Source organism: Sinocyclocheilus grahami, unplaced genomic scaffold (assembly GCF_001515645.1).
Source record: "Sinocyclocheilus grahami isolate Dianchi unplaced genomic scaffold, SAMN03320097.WGS_v1.1 scaffold220.1, whole genome shotgun sequence".
NCBI classification, from domain to species: Eukaryota; Metazoa; Chordata; class Actinopteri; order Cypriniformes; family Cyprinidae; genus Sinocyclocheilus; species Sinocyclocheilus grahami.
Genome location: NW_015505399.1, coordinates 1,211,534 through 1,229,787, shown reverse-complemented (window position 1 = coordinate 1,229,787; position 18,254 = coordinate 1,211,534). Strand labels below are relative to the sequence as shown.

The window sequence follows — 18,254 nt, the reverse complement described above, 5'->3', positions numbered from 1 at the left end:
CCCAACAACAGACTGGCATGCATGCAAGGTCAAAAAACACTTTTATTGTTTTATAATATGCATTTATTTTTACCTTATTTGCTCAACAACTCCCAAACGATTCGTTTAACGATTCATTTTTCCAAACCCCTCCTTTGCGTGACGCTAATCTGCGGTGATTGGTCCGATTGGTCTCATTTTAATGTCATCTTGCCTGTAATCCCTGATAAAGCAGCGTTTGTGAGCTCAGTGCTGCTTTGTGTGCGGCATTACCGGGGAATCCGCTATTTTTACCGCTCCAAATGCACCACATAGTGGCAAAGAATTCATTTGCATTTTCATTCAGGCCAACGCGAAAAGAGAGCGGGCAATATGCTAATGTTTCATGTTGACATCAACATGAAACGGCTTGGGATTCGTTTTAAAAACGACTCAGATTCAGTTTCGTTTGACACCAAACGATTCAGAGTCGACTCTTTCATTTAAGAGACGATAACTTTATACACGGTGCACTTTCAGATTTAAAATTTTGCAAGATGTGTACATTCACTTAGAGCTGTTACACACTGCATGAAGGTAATTTTCAAAAATCCATAATAGGGGCATTTTAAGTCAGTGACTTTCTGTCGTCTTCGGGCAGTTTTAGTTTAAGTTTTAGAGTATCATTTAATTAAAAACATGTAATTTCAATGTTTAATTACAAAAACATTAATAACCATGTGTTATCATTCTTTTTGCAATGTTGAATCAAAACATTTCTCTCTAAAGGCATGTTTTTTGTAATATATTCAATGATTTTCTCATTTAACACAATAACGACTTTCTATTTGGGAGGGTTGGTGATTTCTCTGCCAAAGTTAATTAGTCATTAATTAAATTAATTATATGCATTTCACATTTACTTGACAGCGAATATATGTTTTAACAGCGTTTTGTGTGTGTGTTTGCTATTTTTAAATGTATATTTTTCATTTTAGATTTATAATAAATTTTTTATAAAGTTAATTTATGATGTTTATTCATTAATTTTATTCAAAAAAAAATCCACAGCCAACAACTGCTGTAGCAGCTGTCATAAGCAGTTGACTCTGCTAAAGGAAATGGTTTAGGAAATGATTACAAGGGTTCAGTCTATATCTGGAACTGTTCATACTGTAGATTGCTTATAAAATGCATTCGCTAAGTGTCTGGGAATCTGAAGCATTCATTTTCAATTGTGCGTTGTTGGCCTTTAGACAAAGACCTCCAGCCTTTGTTTTGGTTCTGCACTATTTGGCCTAACAGACATTAATGAGGTCTTTGTCATGTGGGGCTCCAGACACAGTTGTTGAAAACATCAACTAAATAATAAAGGAGAATTCTGGATAAATGCTCATAAACTGCCCTTGAGTTAATACACACACTTAGAAACAGCTCATTGTGTCTTTGTTTCTGCAGCAGGTGGTTTAAAGCTTCTGTGTTGACTAGCGAGAACCAGGCAACAGTAGTGTGTAGTCTCTTTAGGCGAATGAGACATGAACCGAGTACACAGTCACTGCATCATCCTGCTAACTGCGCTTCCTGTCTTTCATCTCCTCAATACACATTCTGTTGGGCTGTTGGTTTCATCCTTCTTAACCTACTAAGACTTTATACTGTATATATCATACAAACAAACAAATATATATATATATATATATATATATATATATAATGTTCAGATTAATACAGTATGCTTTATTGACATTAAATACATTTACCTACTGTACATACTGAGAAAACAGGGCTATGTATATTTATTTTTAGGCTGCACTTTTTTTATTTACACTACTGTTCAAAATTAATTAATTAATTAAAGTATTAAATTCATATTTTTATTCAGTAAGTACGCATTAAATTGTGACATTAATAATGTGATAAGTTTTCTGTTCATCAAAGGATCTTGAAAAAAATTCACTGTTTCCACAAAAGCATTAAGTAGACAAATGTCTACTTGTTTCTTGAGATGCAAATGATTTCTGAAGGATCATGTGGCACTGAAGACTGAAGTAATGGCTGCTGAAATTTCAGCTTTGCGTCGCAGGAATAAATTACACTTTAAAATATATTAAATGGTATGAACAGTAATGTATACATATAAAACAAAGAAGTAATTTTTTGTGGTCTACACTGTTGTTCTACACTGTTGTATCTCAGAGAAATAACAAACTAGTAAATAATAAATGGAGTTACAATAAACATTACTAATTAAGAATATAGCAGACTAATCATACCAATAATAGTGTTAATAACATATGTTTAGTTATAGAGACAAAGTCTGTCAGACGCACATACATGCACACTCTTACAAGCTTAACCAAGCTTAGAGGGGGAAAAATCAAGTCAATCCGAGACCCCAGTCCTATTATCATAGGAGTGAAAGATCATTAAAGGTGAGTGGAGATTGCAGTGTGTTGGAGCTGATAATGGTCTCTGTCTCTGCCTGTCTGCCTCAGACTGTCACCCTTCTCCACCGCTGGCCTGACCCCAGCAGACCCCTCTTAAATGAGCCTGCATAATATTTCCTCAGAGCTCTAATGATTGCTTTTCTCTCTCTGTGGTTTGCCCGTTCTCTCACAGTTTCAAATGGGGGATACAGTCACATGGAAGAGGGGGATGATGAAGGCTTTGCTGCTAATCCTCATAGACAGGACAGCCTGACACTCCAGCAGAGGTAACATGGATTTGCCTTGGACCGAAATTGACAAACATGTCTCTTTTTCCATGTTGGGGTTGCACGGCTAGTTAATTATTTTTGACACCAGTTGGTCACATGACTTGAGTATTTGTCTGCACTTGGCAAAATCAGGAGGACAGTTCCTCTGACCACAAACTGTAACCCAGTGTAGCTAAATTATCTGACATTAGTTTTGTATTGTAAATGCCAAATATATGGCTTGAGATGATCTGAGTTTGTAGTGTTTACAAACCAGAAATCTTTTAAACCATCGTGAACATAGTAAAGTGTCAATGAATGAGCAAGTGGAACATGAGTATTTTATGGTGATTGATTTTCATGAGTTAAACACTAATCCCACTGACTGTTTTTCTGTCAGACTAGTAAAAAACAAGTTGTCGTGCAAACCCGTGCAATATTTTGTTCTGTGACTTAAAACTATTTAATAAAAATAATAAAGAAATGCATGTTTGCCCTGTTTGTGTGTGTGTGTCCAGTCTGAGTTCAGGTCTTCGTTCAGCTGACGCTTCTTTGACTGACGGAGGTCAGCAGGGTCATATGGAGCAGAATCATGTGAAGTCATCTAAGAGCATGGATCTGGGTAAGTCATTCACATTATTGTCTGATGTCTGCCTTCTCTCTGTGTTGTCCTATCAATGGAAATGGAAAAGTATAACATTTTGAGCAAACATAGCTTTACAGAGAATAAAGACATCCAGAGTTAACCTGGAGATGATCAAATAAATTGTTAAAACCAAGTGAACAGATGTGCTACTATTCACAGTACCATTCAAAAGTTTGGGGTCTGAACGTTTTTATTTTTTATTTTATCTTTTTTTTTATCTAATACTTTAGATGCATTAAATTTATCAAAAGTGACAGTAAATGAATTGATAATGTTACAGAAAATTAATCTTTTAAATGAATGCTTTTATTTTGAACTTTCTTTACATCAAAGGATTCTGAAAAAAAAATCACATACTTATACTATATCCACAAAAATATTGAGGAGCTTTTAAAATGTTCAATTTTCTAAATTAATGGTATTAAGAAATGTTTTTAAAAAAGCACTAAATCAGCACATAAGAATGATTTCGAAAGGATCATGTGACACTGGAGTCTAAAGTAATGGCTGCTGAAAATTCAGCTTTGCATCAGAAGAATAAATTACATTTTAAAATATGTTCAAATTGTAAACAGCTTAAATTGTACAAATATTTTACAGTATTAATGTTTATATTGTATTTTTGATGTTTGAAAAGACTTCTTTTAAAAAAGTAATATAATTATAAAAATCTTACTGACCCCAAACTTTTGAACAGTGGTGTATATATTACTTTGATTCTATATTTTTGACACAAATCTAATTCCATTATGCACCTGTGAGTGGATCTCATATATATACAAACAGTATTTAGAATATATCATATTAAGAGGAGTGGAAACCATCCATGTTCTAGCAGTCTCTTCAATGTGAAATGTGGGCTGACTTGTCTAAGTGCATGCTGGGGGATAAATCAATGCTCCTCCTCACTGTAACACAATTAATCTCTCGTGTTCCAACATTACCTTGGAAATCTAATCAGCGGCGCTCTATATCTGATACATCAGCCACGGCTACAGACCAAATCTGTGTCACATGATGGCTTTTTTAAAAAACAATAGTGAAAGTATTGAAGAGCTCAATATGACGGGGGTGGACGGGGGCTGCTCTCTGGTGACCGTGGCGACTGTAGCTATGGTGGGCGGCACAATGGCCAGCCTGAGCGAGCCCCGCGGTCCAATTCAACCATGAATAAAAACCCACTGTAATTTGGTTCCAAGTGCTGGATATGAAATTGGATCATCTTTGATACGAGCGCTAGGATATTAATAATACATAACCAATAAAGAGAGCCCCCTTTAGTTCATGAATAATAGAAAGTTTGAATAGTTTTTTTAATTGAAATTTTTTGGTGTACGCTCATATTCACCTGGGCGTAGGCACATTTAAAAGGAAAAAAATCGAGTGAATTATGCCACCCTCCTTCTCTCTGGATCCCCTCAGAGGCATGAATAGCTGTGAGAATGTAAACCTGTATGCTAGATTTAGGTTTACAGCTGCTGTAATGGCTTTGTTTTGATTACTGTGTATGCGCTGATATGACTGCTTTAGTGGCGATTTGTTTTCCTGGCCGGTTGGCAGGCAAGTAACTTTGTTAATGATGAGTGCAGGAAGTACACCAGTGTTGTTTTGTTACTGTTGATGGGGTTATAAAGTAAATCGTACTGATTTACATCATCCATTGAAAATTCAATAACTGTGTTGGAATAGCTGAGCGGTTGGATGAATTTCTCAAAACCTATCAAGAGCAAATTAATTGGGGAAAAAAGAGATCGAATTAGAAGAATGTATATATTTATATTTTAATATACACTGACGTAAAAAAGATTGGGATCAGTAAGATTTGTAATGTTTTTAATGGAGTCTCTTGTGCTCATCAAGGCTGTATTTATTTGATCAAAAATACAGAAAAAAAACTTTCTGTGATGCAGCACTGAATTTTCATCAGCCATTACACCAGACTTCAGTGTTACACGATCCTTCAGAAATCATTCTAATATTCTTATTTATTATCAGTGTTGAAACTGTTGTGCTGCTTAATATTTTTTGAAATCTGTGATAGTTTTTTCTTTGATTCATTGATGAATGAAAAGTAAAAAAGAGAGCAGCGTTTATTCAAAATAGAAATATTTTCTAACAGTATAGGTCTTTACTATCTTTACTATTTACTTTTTATCCATTTAACACATCCTTGCTGAACAAAAGTATTACTTTCTTAAAAAAAGAAAGAAATTACTAAATTTGACTAAAATTGACCATTTCTATATTGAATAAATACTGTTCTTTTTAACTGTTTTTATTTATCAAATAATCCTGAAAAAAGTATTACAGGTCCCAAAAAATATTAAGCAGCACATCTGTTTCCAACATTAATCAAAAATCAGCATATTAGAATGATTTCTGAAGGATCATGTGACACTGAAGACTGAAGTAATGATGCTGAAAATGCTGCTTTGCTTCACAGGAATAAATTATACTTTAAAGTATATTAAAATAGAAAACTGTTATTTTAAATTGCAATAATATTTCACAAAATTAGTTTTTTTTCTGTATTTTTGATCAAATAGATACAGCCTTAGTGAGCATAAGAAAATTCTTTAAAATATATATATACATAAAGAAAGTGACAAGTTTTTTTCATAAAAATTGTCATTACGGTAATACAGAACAATTGATTTTCATAAGAAAACAATTTGGAAAAAATTAAAGTGTACTACAGCACTGAGAATGTAATAAGAATCACCACTGATCGTTTTACTTATTTTATACTTATTTAATTATGATTTAACAAACGTGTGCACATGTACACCATCAAGTTGCATACTTTGGTTACAATGTGTGCTCTTGTGGGGGACCATAACTTCTATTCAAACGTCTTATATAATTCTCTGATCATGTCCTACCCTTTATTCTTCTCTCAGCTCTGCCTACAATAAAGGCTTAAAAGATAAGAGACTAGCTTTATGATACCCATACTTGCAGCAAATATTCAGACGGGGCCTCTGCAGCGCTCCACAGAGCAGTTTAAGGGAGTCCATCGGTTTGTGTCTTAGCAAGGAGAGCCGCAGGGGAGAACGATGACAGACTTCTCCCACCTTTCCTCCCTCAGGACGGAGACAGGAAAGAAAAGGAGTAATGAGAGTGAGAGAGGAGATTATAGAGGTGCAGATGAGAAGAGAGAGATGTTGTGAGCGAGGAAGAGGGTCCACTGGATGACTGCCTCTGAGGAATGGAGGGATCACTAAAACAGAAATGAGATGGCCGCTTTTGCAAGTCATTTTCTGTGCAGGCGTGATGGGTGCGACGGCTCTAAAAATTGAACGCTCACCATGAGAATTGAACAGTGCAGCACATTTCCACACATTAGCTAAGGATGACCCTATTAGCTCGGCTTTTTTCCATAACACACTGAATGAGAAATATTTCACTCTCTTAAAACGCTGGATGCAGCAGAATTTCAATTACACTTCATTAGTTTTCCATATTTGGTTCTCGCAAAGTAATGTTTCGGTGGCAGCAATCGACTATGCCAACAATTGATTGGCTTTCATTTTCGTGATAGTATAAGAGTGTGTGTGTTTCTAATAGTCACACGGCAAAATACCTTTTCCTCATTCAAAACAACCTTTTTTTGCTAGTTTCTATGACTTAATGAGGGAGCATAATGGATGTAGAGCTATTTTTTATCTCTCTGACCTCATCATAGGTGTCAGTTGACCCTTCGCAAACCCCCCATTAGTTACTGTTGCTATGTCCGACAAGCCTTGGCACTCTCACGCCACACATCATGTTCTCACAAAATACATTGTGGAGCAAAGAGGAAACTGACAACATGTGTGTATTATTAGCAGGACATGAATGTCGTTCAGATCTCAGTCATAATGCATATGTTTTGCTCATTTTATACACTTTGGTTAGACAACACACCATCTTTATTTTCACCTTCACATGTTATTTGTATGTATTTGCTAAGGCAGTACATTTTGTCAATGGCCTGGTTTTTATTTCTGCTGTTATCCTCGGTAACTCCATCCACTAAAATTTCATTGGCCTAGAATCACACTTGGCGTAACTCGTCCCACACATTTTGTGCTACGGACATGAATGATACTTAAACTCCAAAATTTACATTCTGTCATTTACTCACCCTCATGACATTTTTCTAAATTTCTTCCATTATGTTTCACAGAAAAAATTAAATCATACCGTTGTGATTAGTCGATGATAAATTAGTCTAACCAGTCTTTTTGGCCATAAAGTCTTACGCCATATATAGAAAACAGAATATCATAAAGATTTAGAGATGGGCCAGTTAGTAACTACCTTTTAACATTTTCAACATAGCCACTGTTATTGAACTGAATTGAATCAGTGTCTTTCTGGAGAAGCATTATTCATTGACCTATTTTGTATTGTTTTAACCCTCTCTGTGGAATCAGAATTAGATTTGTAATGCGGGAAAACAACCATTATCTACATTCTGTTTTAGGAACGAGTTGAATTGAAAAACAGGAAATAATTGTTCATAAGAGATGGACATCGTGCAATGTACAACTGGTTTGTTGTGTGTGTATTATTAGCAGGACATGAATGTCGTTCAGATCTCAGTCATAATGCATATGTTTTGCTCATTTTATACACTTTGGTTAGACAACACACCATCTTTATTTTCACCTTCACATGTTATTTGTATGTATTTGCTAAGGCAGTACATTTTGTCAATGGCCTGGTTTTTATTTCTGCTGTTATCCTCGGTAACTCCATCCACTAAAATTTCATTGGCCTAGAATCACACTTGGCGTAACTCGTCCCACACATTTTGTGCTACGGACATGAATGATACTTAAACTCCAAAATTTACATTCTGTCATTTACTCACCCTCATGACATTTTTCTAAATTTCTTCCATTATGTTTCACAGAAAAAATAAAATCATACCGTTGTGATTAGTCGATGATAAATTAGTCTAACCAGTCTTTTTGGCCATAAAGTCTTACGCCATATATAGAAAACAGAATATCATAAAGATTTAGAGATGGGCCAGTTAGTAACTACCTTTTAGCGTTTTCAACATAGCCACTGTTATTGAACTGAATTGAATCAACATTGAACTGACTTGACCTGAAAATACACTTTTGCCTTGAATTGAATTGAACCCGTTTCATAATTGATGAACTTTTCAACATTCACAGTTGAACTGAATTGAAACATTGAACTAAACTGATATGAATAATCACACTATTGTCTTCTGTAGAGCTGAATTCATTTAATTATTTTTTCATTTTATAACAGCAATACTGATGCTTTCCTTTTTATTAATGAGAATCTGCTTTGAAACCATCTGTATTGTAAAAAGCGCTGTATAAATAAATATGACTTGACATATCTTATTCATTTTATTCACTATTAATTTATTCTAACTGTATTTTAATGCTTCTGCAACAATGCAATTTTTCATGCCAATTAAGCTTATTTGTCTCTGAGAGAAATTAAATCATACCGTTGTGATTAGTCGATGATAAATTAGTCTAACCAGTCTTTTTGGCCATAAAGTCTTACGCCATATATAGAAAACAGAATATCATAAAGATTTAGAGATGGGCCAGTTAGTAACTACCTTTTAGCGTTTTCAACATAGCCACTGTTATTGAACTGAATTGAATCAACATTGAACTGACTTGACCTGAAAATACACTTTTGCCTTGAATTGAATTGAACCCGTTTCATAATTGATGAACTTTTCAACATTCACAGTTGAACTGAATTGAAACATTGAACTAAACTGATATGAATAATCACACTATTGTCTTCTGTAGAGCTGAATTCATTTAATAATTTTTTCATTTTATAACAGCAATACTGATGCTTTCCTTTTTATTAATGAGAATCTGCTTTGAAACCATCTGTATTGTAAAAAGCGCTGTATAAATAAATATGACTTGACATATCTTATTCATTTTATTCACTATGAATTTATTCTAACTGTATTTTAATGCTTCTGCAACAATGCAATTTTTCATGCCAATTAAGCTTATTTGTCTCTGAGAGAAAGAAACATTTCACTCATAAATTGAGTTTGGGTGAAAACTCAAGTTCTGTGGGACGTGACATTGGATTCTCTAAGCTGATTGGCTAAAACTCCCTGCACATCATTGTCAGGACAAAGGATAAGCCAATTTTTCCACACAATAGCACATTGTTTCAAACCCAGAATCGCTGGTGCCAGCCAGCACACACAACATCTTCAACTTATACTTGCTGCTGAGTCAATAAGCTTTCACACATTTGAAACAGACAATTATGAAATAATTACACACACTCATGCCCACAGCTGTGTCCGGTCTGACTCCAGTGCCCTGCTGATAGACTTGTTCCGTTGTGCTTGTGTCTGATGGATTGGCCCCTGAGGGCCCCGTGTAGACCCCTGTAAGAGAGCATACAGGCCGTATGGGTCTGGAAAGCTGAGAGAGTGATGTGCATAGGAGGAGACCAAAGGGTTTCATAGGTAATATCTTGATATTATTAATATTATTATTAGTATCCACCATGTGTACAGCCTGAAGCTTGGTGTGGATGATGGTAAAACATCACAAACACTGCCTCTCCTTTAAAGAAAATCCATTACAGTCTTTGTCAAGGAGCTCTCACTGACATAGTGAAACCTAATGCAAACCAGTGAAAGATGTGGTTTAACCTGTAGTTTATTCTAGTGTACTGTTTAATGGATGTTAGATTCTGGCCTACACTGAAAAAAAAAAAAGATCCTGCATTTCATTTGTAAGGCAAGTAACACATTGAATTAAACATGAAATTTTGAAGTAGAAAGAGTGAAATAGTACTTTCTTGTAAAATGAATTCCACTGATCTTTGTATTATTTACAACTCCATAAAATAGGGTTTATAGGAATTTTTTTGCATGCCGTTTTCTCAAAATTATCTTTTATATTATATATATATATTTTTTTTTTCACATTACACCTTTGTATGTGTGTATTGCTAAGGCTTTCTCAGAACCAAGTGAACCTTTCTAAGCAGCTTTATTTGGTTTCATAGTCTTATCTATGAGTGAGTCTTATGCCCAAAAATGCTTTTTATGTAGGCAACTTACTAGATTTTGAGGCAGCCCAGTAGTAAGTGGAACAAAAACGTGTGTGTGGCCCATGAGACGATGGAACATGTTTCCACCAGATGCTCTCTACGTCCCAATGCCTACTCCCTTCATCCCTCTGTGCTCCTCTCCACACCCTCCCACTCTTCCTCCATAGTGTGACCCTCAGTTCAGTTACAGTGAAATGAGTGAGATGATATTGGGCCAGGGGTCTTTCAGCTCGCATCTTTCTTTCTCACTCTATCCTCATTCATTCTATACTTTTGGAGAGCATCGCTCTCATATGGGACTCCCACAGAGAACACATGTGACCTCTGACCTGTTGAGGAGTTATAAGCTGTGTTCCATTCAAAGTCGGATGTGGGACATTTCTACTTGATATCTCCAGCTTCCGACCATTAAACGTTTCATCGTCTGAATTGTGCAAGATGACACAAAGCAGAAAAGCAATGCTAGCATTTGTTTTGCAGGTGTGCAATTATCCGTGGAGATGGAGTGGGAGTTTTTGCACCGATTTCATTGTTTACAGTTTTAATTCCTTTAGAAATCTGCTAAAGAAAACAGTGTACTGTTTGAATGCTCAATACTGAAATTGAAGAAAATAACTCATTAAGAAATTAATTGAAGAACCGAAGAAAATAACTCCTTTTAATAGAGGGACCTTTAGTATGCTGGTTAGTCTTTGGAAAAACTCTGCTTAGAGAAGAGAGCTACAGCTACAGGCTCACACTAATGGCAATTTCCTTCACCGTCCGTGTTTTGACTTCTTTCACTATTGAAAGTTAATGTTAAATAGAGAGAAGAAAATGACTCATTTTTTTAAATGTTAACTTCTAGTGTATTCTCAATCTTGGACCTCATTTTTTTATGCACAATTTGAAGCACCAAAAGCAGCCCACACTCTCCAAGTTCTCTGTAATTGAAAAATATGCATTTCTTTAATTCATTCATAGGGTTGCAGTAATGTAGTTATTTTAGTTCAAATTTGTACGTTTTTTATTTTTGGGTGAACTATCCCATTAAGCTTCTGACAACTCTTTCCATATTTATATAAAACGTGCAAGTTGAAAAGTTTCAGTAGGAACAGTTTACAAGGTCGTGGGTGTAAACTAGACTGTAAAAGCAGACTAGTGAGTAGATGAGTGAAGGAAATAATGCATTATTTATCGGCTTTAAGATATCGGCCAAATTTTCTTATCAGGCCGATACCGATAACAGAAAAAATGATCATTTATCGGCCGATACCGATATGGTGGCCGATATATCGTGCATCCCTAGTTTTCTGTTTGGTGTGATGGCGTTTAATGTCTCCAACAACCTTCCATTTAGCAACTGCCTTTCTCAAGACATGTGAAATCACAAATGGGGTATTACTGATGTATTTTATGCTGTAGTAAAATACGTGAGAAAGTGTCTTTAGGAAGTACACGCAAAGGGTTATATTTTTTGTCGTTTACATGTTAGTGCTAGATGATGAAAAGTTTTAAAGGTGTCATTGAATGGAAAACTGTATTTACCTTGGCATAGTTGAATAATAAGCGCTCTGTCTATGGAAGTGGCATACTGTGAGCCTCAAACACCATTGTTTCCTTATGTAAATCTTGTACGTGCAAAAGACCACTGAAAAATAGGCGAATCCCAACATAACACCAACTGTGACGTTACAGTCGGGATCATTAATGTTTACGCCCCCAACATTTGCATAACGTATACCAGCCCATGTTCTAGTCCAACCAGACCTGCACAGCCGAATCATCGATGCAGTGTTGCCAGATATTGCTATTAAAACAAACAAAAACCGATAAATAAATAAAAATAACCCAAAATTATTTCAGATCTTTTGCAATTAAGATAAGATAAAGATATCGCTGACCCTAAACTGCAGCGTCCTACTTTATTAACTTTCTAAAGTGTCAAAATAGTGGAAAAGACAAGTCCAAAAAACGCTTATAACAGCTGGATCTGGCAACACATAGGCTGCGTCCGCGCCCCCACTCACAACTCTCTCTCAAGCCTCGTTCACTCCACCAATGTCTCGCAGCGATCATGCTCATACCACGGACGCTAAACATTCTTGCAAAATCTCTCAAATCTGTATCTTTGTCTGATACAGGCTCAAACATATAAGGTTGGATGCCTAATCCCTCCATCGTTCACGCCGGACAGTAGAGATCTGTTTGCAGTGTGAGCTACTGAAATGAGCCACGCTGTGAAACAGCCAATCAGAGCAGAGCTCAACATTATTATTCATGACCCTTCCAAATAAGGTAATAACAGACCATTTAATTCTAGGGACAAATCCTAGGGTTGTAAATGGACATGTAAAACAGTTTCTGGAGAATTTTTGCCCTTACTTAAGCCACATACCTTCTGTGTCAGAGAACAATTTAAAATATTATATCAATGCATTCTATGGCACCTTTAAAATGACTTGAATAGAGTACATGTACAATACAGCACTTCTTTATCGTCAAGTCAGATTTTGGCCCGAGCTTGCAAATAAGGATGTCTGAGATCAAGTAATATTTTTTTACACTTTTCCAAGTAGTAGGTTGTAAATTCAAACTTTCCAAGTTGAACTGAACACAGCAATAGGGCTTACATGCCTGTTGAATATGTCACCATAGACCACAGTGGCCTTTTCAGATTTAGTTATTTGGGTTATTTGCCATCCGTGTGTGTGTGTGTGTGTGTGTGTCAGTGCTTTTGTCGTGTGGTGTGAGGCAGCGAATATTGACTGTCTTTTGGCATGTGCCATTTTTTTCTGTAGAGAGACTGTAGTAAAAAAGGGATTGGTAATACGTTTAATAAACCAATCCATTTTGTGGATGTTTAAATGATGCCCAGACTAATGTTTATTGACAAGATGTGAAGGCTTTGCTGACTAGGTGGGTTTGGTAAAGCTTGGCTCTGGGAAAAGGCCCCAATGTGTCTTTATGAGCTTTGACATATTTAATTAGCAGGATGGTCTTAAGAGCCCCTCGCTCTGGACTTTTAATCTCCCTAAAACCTTCTCGGCGCTGGGTTCCCTTTCTCCTCCCTGCTTTCTCTCACGTTGTGCTCTCTCTGTCTCTCCATCACTCCTCATATTCCTCCCTCTTTCTGTGCCCCAGCCTCTCTTGGCAGCCGTGGTCCCACCCACACGTGATTCCTAGCCTCAGAATCCAATTCCCATCAAAATTGTGTTACACCTCCGGCTCCAAGAGCTCCCATAACTCTCTCTGGCCAAGCAGCTCAAGGCAATAATCTGCATCCAGCCACCAGATGCGGGACACAGTCCAACACAATAAGGAGAGCGTTTTCTCTTTACAAGTTTTGATTCCCTGTGCTTAATAACATATAGGATGGTAGCCAATATGATCCTGTATCCATTGCGGTGGTCCTGATTTGCCACACCCAGCAATAACCAAACCTGAACCCGAGCGTTCCAGTGAATCTTAAGTGTAATGCTGCAGAATGTCCTTCTGCTGTATTTGTCTTTTTGGTGTGTATTTGGTCTATGTATTTGTTTACTAGATAGCAATTTAAAGTGCATTTCCACCCCAAAGTCTGTTTCAAAAGGTAGGGAGCAACATATGATTCCGTCTAAGAGACCTAATTTTGGCCAAATTTTAAAGGTGCGGTCACATTTACTATTGTTCAGCGAACTTTCACAGGTGAAATCTAGTCATTCCAATAGGAATCCACACAAGCGGTAATATTTTATTAGGGCTAAAGATTTCCCCATGCAGTTTTTGCATTGAGTTCAAGTTGGTCACAGATTGCAATAACCAATAATAAGCTACTTGGTTTGAAAGTAACTTCTGTGTGAACTGTGCCTTTGGACCTTTTTGCTTTTGAAATTGTCCTAATGTTCTCATAAATGCTATGTATGGTATGTGTCTGTGTGTTTTGATGTTTATTAGTGAATCTGACTTTTAGCTTAGCAACTTGCTAATGTTTAATCTGATTGGACTCAATCGAGAATCGCATCTCTTGTGTGATTTTGTGAGTACAACTACTTTTGTATGCCAGTTGAATTTTATGCTTATGAAGAGAGTCCCGAATCAGTCGCTTCTGATGTAAATTTTCACATATTCGAAGCCATATCGTCAGAGATAAGCCCAGACAGGCAGGTTTTTGGACAGTTCCCCAGACACCAGCTCTCTTTTCTCCCTCAAACGCTGTTTCTCTCCCCCTCTCTGTCTGTCTGCATCTGAGTGTATGAGGGTAGTTGAATCCACTTCCTCTGAGTGGCCACTTCGTTCCTCCTTCTCCTTCCTCCTTAATTGCAGTGAAGTGCAGATGAAAGAGTGGAGAGAAGGAACATGAGATTTCTTTCTCTTTAAAGCCTCAGCTCTTGAGCGCTGTAGCCGAGTCTTGCTTTCTATTATCAGACTCTGCATGCGTGTATGTGTGTGTGTGTCAGGCAGATGAGGTCTTTTGCCAGCAGTGCTGGGAGAGCATAATGTAAGAGCAAAGCACCCTGGGAAACCTATTCTCCTTCTGCTTTGGCCTGAATACAGAGACCACAGGTCCCTCCACACCCCAATACCACAGCAGCCTTTGGTCCAGAACAAACACTCCAACTTTCCTTCTCAAGTCATGGAAAAACCCTCTGTTGCCAAAGGAAAATTTGAATGTTAGATATTGTGTTCTCTTATGATTTCATATATGCCGGGGATATGAAGCCACGTCATGAAGCGTCATACACAGAGTTTGTGAGAGGTATGCCATCTGAAGCAGTTGTGATGAAAGACAAGTTTATGCTTTCGCAAAAGTAAGGAAATTGTTGTTATTCAGTGTGAAATAAATCATATGAGAGGGATTACTAGAGCTGGCCTTGAGAGTGCATGTTTTATCTTAAAGGAATAGTGAGTAGTCAGTGATCACACTGCTTTTTCCCATACTACAAAACTGTAGTGAGCGTGGATGTCTTAAAAGCCCCATAGGATTATAATACACACTAGTTAGGCTAGTCTAAGACTTTTGAAGCAATATGATTGATTTGTGCAAGGCTCTGCATTAAATATGGCATGCTGGCCTGGGGCCAGTGCGAGAGAGTTTCAGGCCAGTTGACAGAACTCTCATTTGTCCTTTTGTACCAGTGCTGTGATGAAAGTGTATGTTTACAGATCTTGTGCATCCATTTTTATGCTTTGCAAAATCTGTGGTGTACACTACTATTTGAAAGTTTGGGGTCAGTAAATTTTTTGAAAGAAATTAATACTTTTATTCAGTAGGGACATATGAAATTGATCAAAAGTGCCAGTAAAGTAAAAAAAGATTTAAAAAAAAAAATGCTGTTCATTTGATCGTTCTGTTCATCAATGAATCCTGAAAAAATATCACAGTTTCCACAAAAATATGAGGCAGCACAACTGTTTTTGAATTTGATTAAAAAAAGAAAAAAAAAGTGATTTTAAGTTGTTAATATTTAATTATAATAATATTTAATAATGTGATAATATTTCACAATGCAGCTGAGTTTATACTGTGTTCATTCTACATTCTAAAGAAAACATTTTGAAAAAATTGTAAAGATTATTTATTTATTTATTTATTTTCCCCAAAAAATCTTTTTGGGCCAGTGAATGTTTTGGCAGACAAAATGAAAACTACTGGCCTGACTGGACTAGCAGAAAACATCCTGACTATTAGGAAGAGAAGACTGAGGTTTTAATCGTCATTCATTGTTAATCTAACATATATTGTCTAACAGATCTCATCGTTTCTGATTTGTGAATGTTCGAGGTTTTGTTTGATTACAAAGCAACCAATGGCGTTTGTGTTGTCAACCTGGCATGATGGGTAGAAACAGTAATTGTACAGTAAATTACTAGAAGAAATGTGGTTCATTAAAAAATAAAATATAATTTAGTCTATCTCTCTCAGAAATTAAAAAGTGTTCTTCTCTGCTCAAGATCAAGCCTGAGACCAGGAGTTTTTATTGCACAGCGGTGTGTATCAAAGTAATATCCAGCACCTGCTCAAGGCAACACTAAACAGAATTGTTGCGCCTGTGAGTTTGACTCCTCATCCATCTCTGTCTAAAGAGCTTAGGGCTAAACCACTCAAACTCTGCACTCATCCAGACCCTCGCTGAGACATGGAAGGTCACACACTGCACCAGTCAGAAACCAGTGAAAATACGATTCTCCTCTCTCCAAACTAAAGCTATCAATTTTTGCCTCTAATATCTAGTATTTTATGTCCCTGTTTTGCAGAATTATTCTTATCGAACAGTTGTCCTTGTAATCTGATCATCTTCAGATGTGTGAAATGCCACTAGTGTCAAACAGGCCTGAGTGAGCGTGTCAGACAGACAATAGAAATTGAAACAACATGTCAGAGATCTCGCTGACTGAATGTGCTTTCCCTTTCTGCTAATGAGCCACATACTGTACCCAGAAACTGCTGTCATACTTAAATAACACAGGATGTCGTGCCAGACCTCCTGCTTTTATAATTCAAGTTCGATAAATATGATACATTCAGTGACAAACAAAGTAAATACTGGTTGCAACTTGCAAAACTCTACACTGAGAGGAGCAACATGATTGGACGAATTGTTTCTCTTAACTGTGATTGGGCAGTATTTATGCAGCTGTCAGTGTCTAGCTGCATTTTAGAGGTTTGTCGTAAATCTTTTACCATCAAACAGCTTGTTTTATTCTCTTAGCAAAGTCAAAATCGCTGACAAAACCCGAGCAGAGAGCTCGCAGATGCGTTTCCTTGCTTTTGTTTTTCTTTGCAGATCCAGACAGAGGAAAAACATTGGATATCTGTCTGAGGTTTTAACCGTTATGCCAAGAACATAAACAGAAACAGACCAGGAAATGTAGTGGAATTAAATTGCAAGAATGAAAGCTTGATGCAGGCTGTGTGCACAAGTTTGTCATCATTTGTATTCAGATGGAGGAGATGTCAACATTTCAGATGTTGTCTGTGCTGCAGTGTGATTTTCTTAGTTTTTTGCTAAGTATATAAGAACAGTGCTTCTCCAGTTGGCCATGACTAAAACAGATTTTGCCAATAAGGTATCTTATAATTACAATAAAAGTCCTGAGCATTCTAATCACATTATAGTCAGGTAATAATAAAAACCTTCATTTAAAAACTGCATGTTGTGTTTACTTGTGTTATCTTTGACTAATATTTAAATTTGTTTGATGATCTGAAACATTAAAGTGTGACAAACATGCAAAAAAATAAGAAATCAGGAAGGGGGCCAACACTATTTCACACCACTGTATGTTGTAAATCTAAAGATATATTTATACATCCAAACATAAAGTTAACGAATATGTCCCGAATATGAATAAATATTTATAAATCCTAAATAAATGTTATAAAGCAGAATATGAATCCTATCTAAATCTGAGTATATATTTAAAGTTCCTAAAAATTCCTAAAATATTTTTTTAGGTAAAATCTGTCTTTTACTAAATACACAATATAAACCTTGGATATAAAATAGATAATGAGTTTTAATGATTATTTTTAAAGACTTAAATAAAACTTCTAAATATGTACAGTAAACTAATTTGGTTAGGCTGTTTAGGTGTAATATTGTCATAGTCTCATTCTTGAAGCACAAAAACAGTGGAGAAGCACTGTATTATGTAAATGTTTTTTTAGGGCATGTGTGCTGAACAGGCACTTTCAAACCGTGTGTGTTTGTGTCTCCTCACCTCCAGCACCTCTAAATGTTCAAAGACTGAGTCAGGAGATTTCTCTCGCTCGCTCTCTCTCTCTCTCACACACACACGGAGTAACAGACAGGCAGGTGTGTTGATTGAGAGACAGATAAATGCTTACTGTCTAAAACAAAGATCTCTCTCTCTCTCTCCCTCTCTCTCTCTCTCTCTCTCTCTCTCTCTCTCTCT

At 36.4% G+C, this 18,254-nt stretch overlaps 1 protein-coding gene across 1 annotated transcript in view; it reads left to right on the top strand.

Annotated features, from left to right (window-relative positions):
* LOC107596552 (partitioning defective 3 homolog B-like) overlaps positions 1-18,254 on the top strand; it is a gene marked incomplete at its 5' end in the record, with an annotated part of 104,698 nt that overhangs the window by 55,372 nt on the left and 31,072 nt on the right. The window contains 2 exons of the mRNA XM_016287306.1: positions 2,578-2,671; positions 3,172-3,275. Of these exons, the coding sequence (XP_016142792.1) occupies positions 2,578-2,671; positions 3,172-3,275 (198 nt within the window). The remainder of the gene's footprint in view (positions 1-2,577; positions 2,672-3,171; positions 3,276-18,254) is intronic.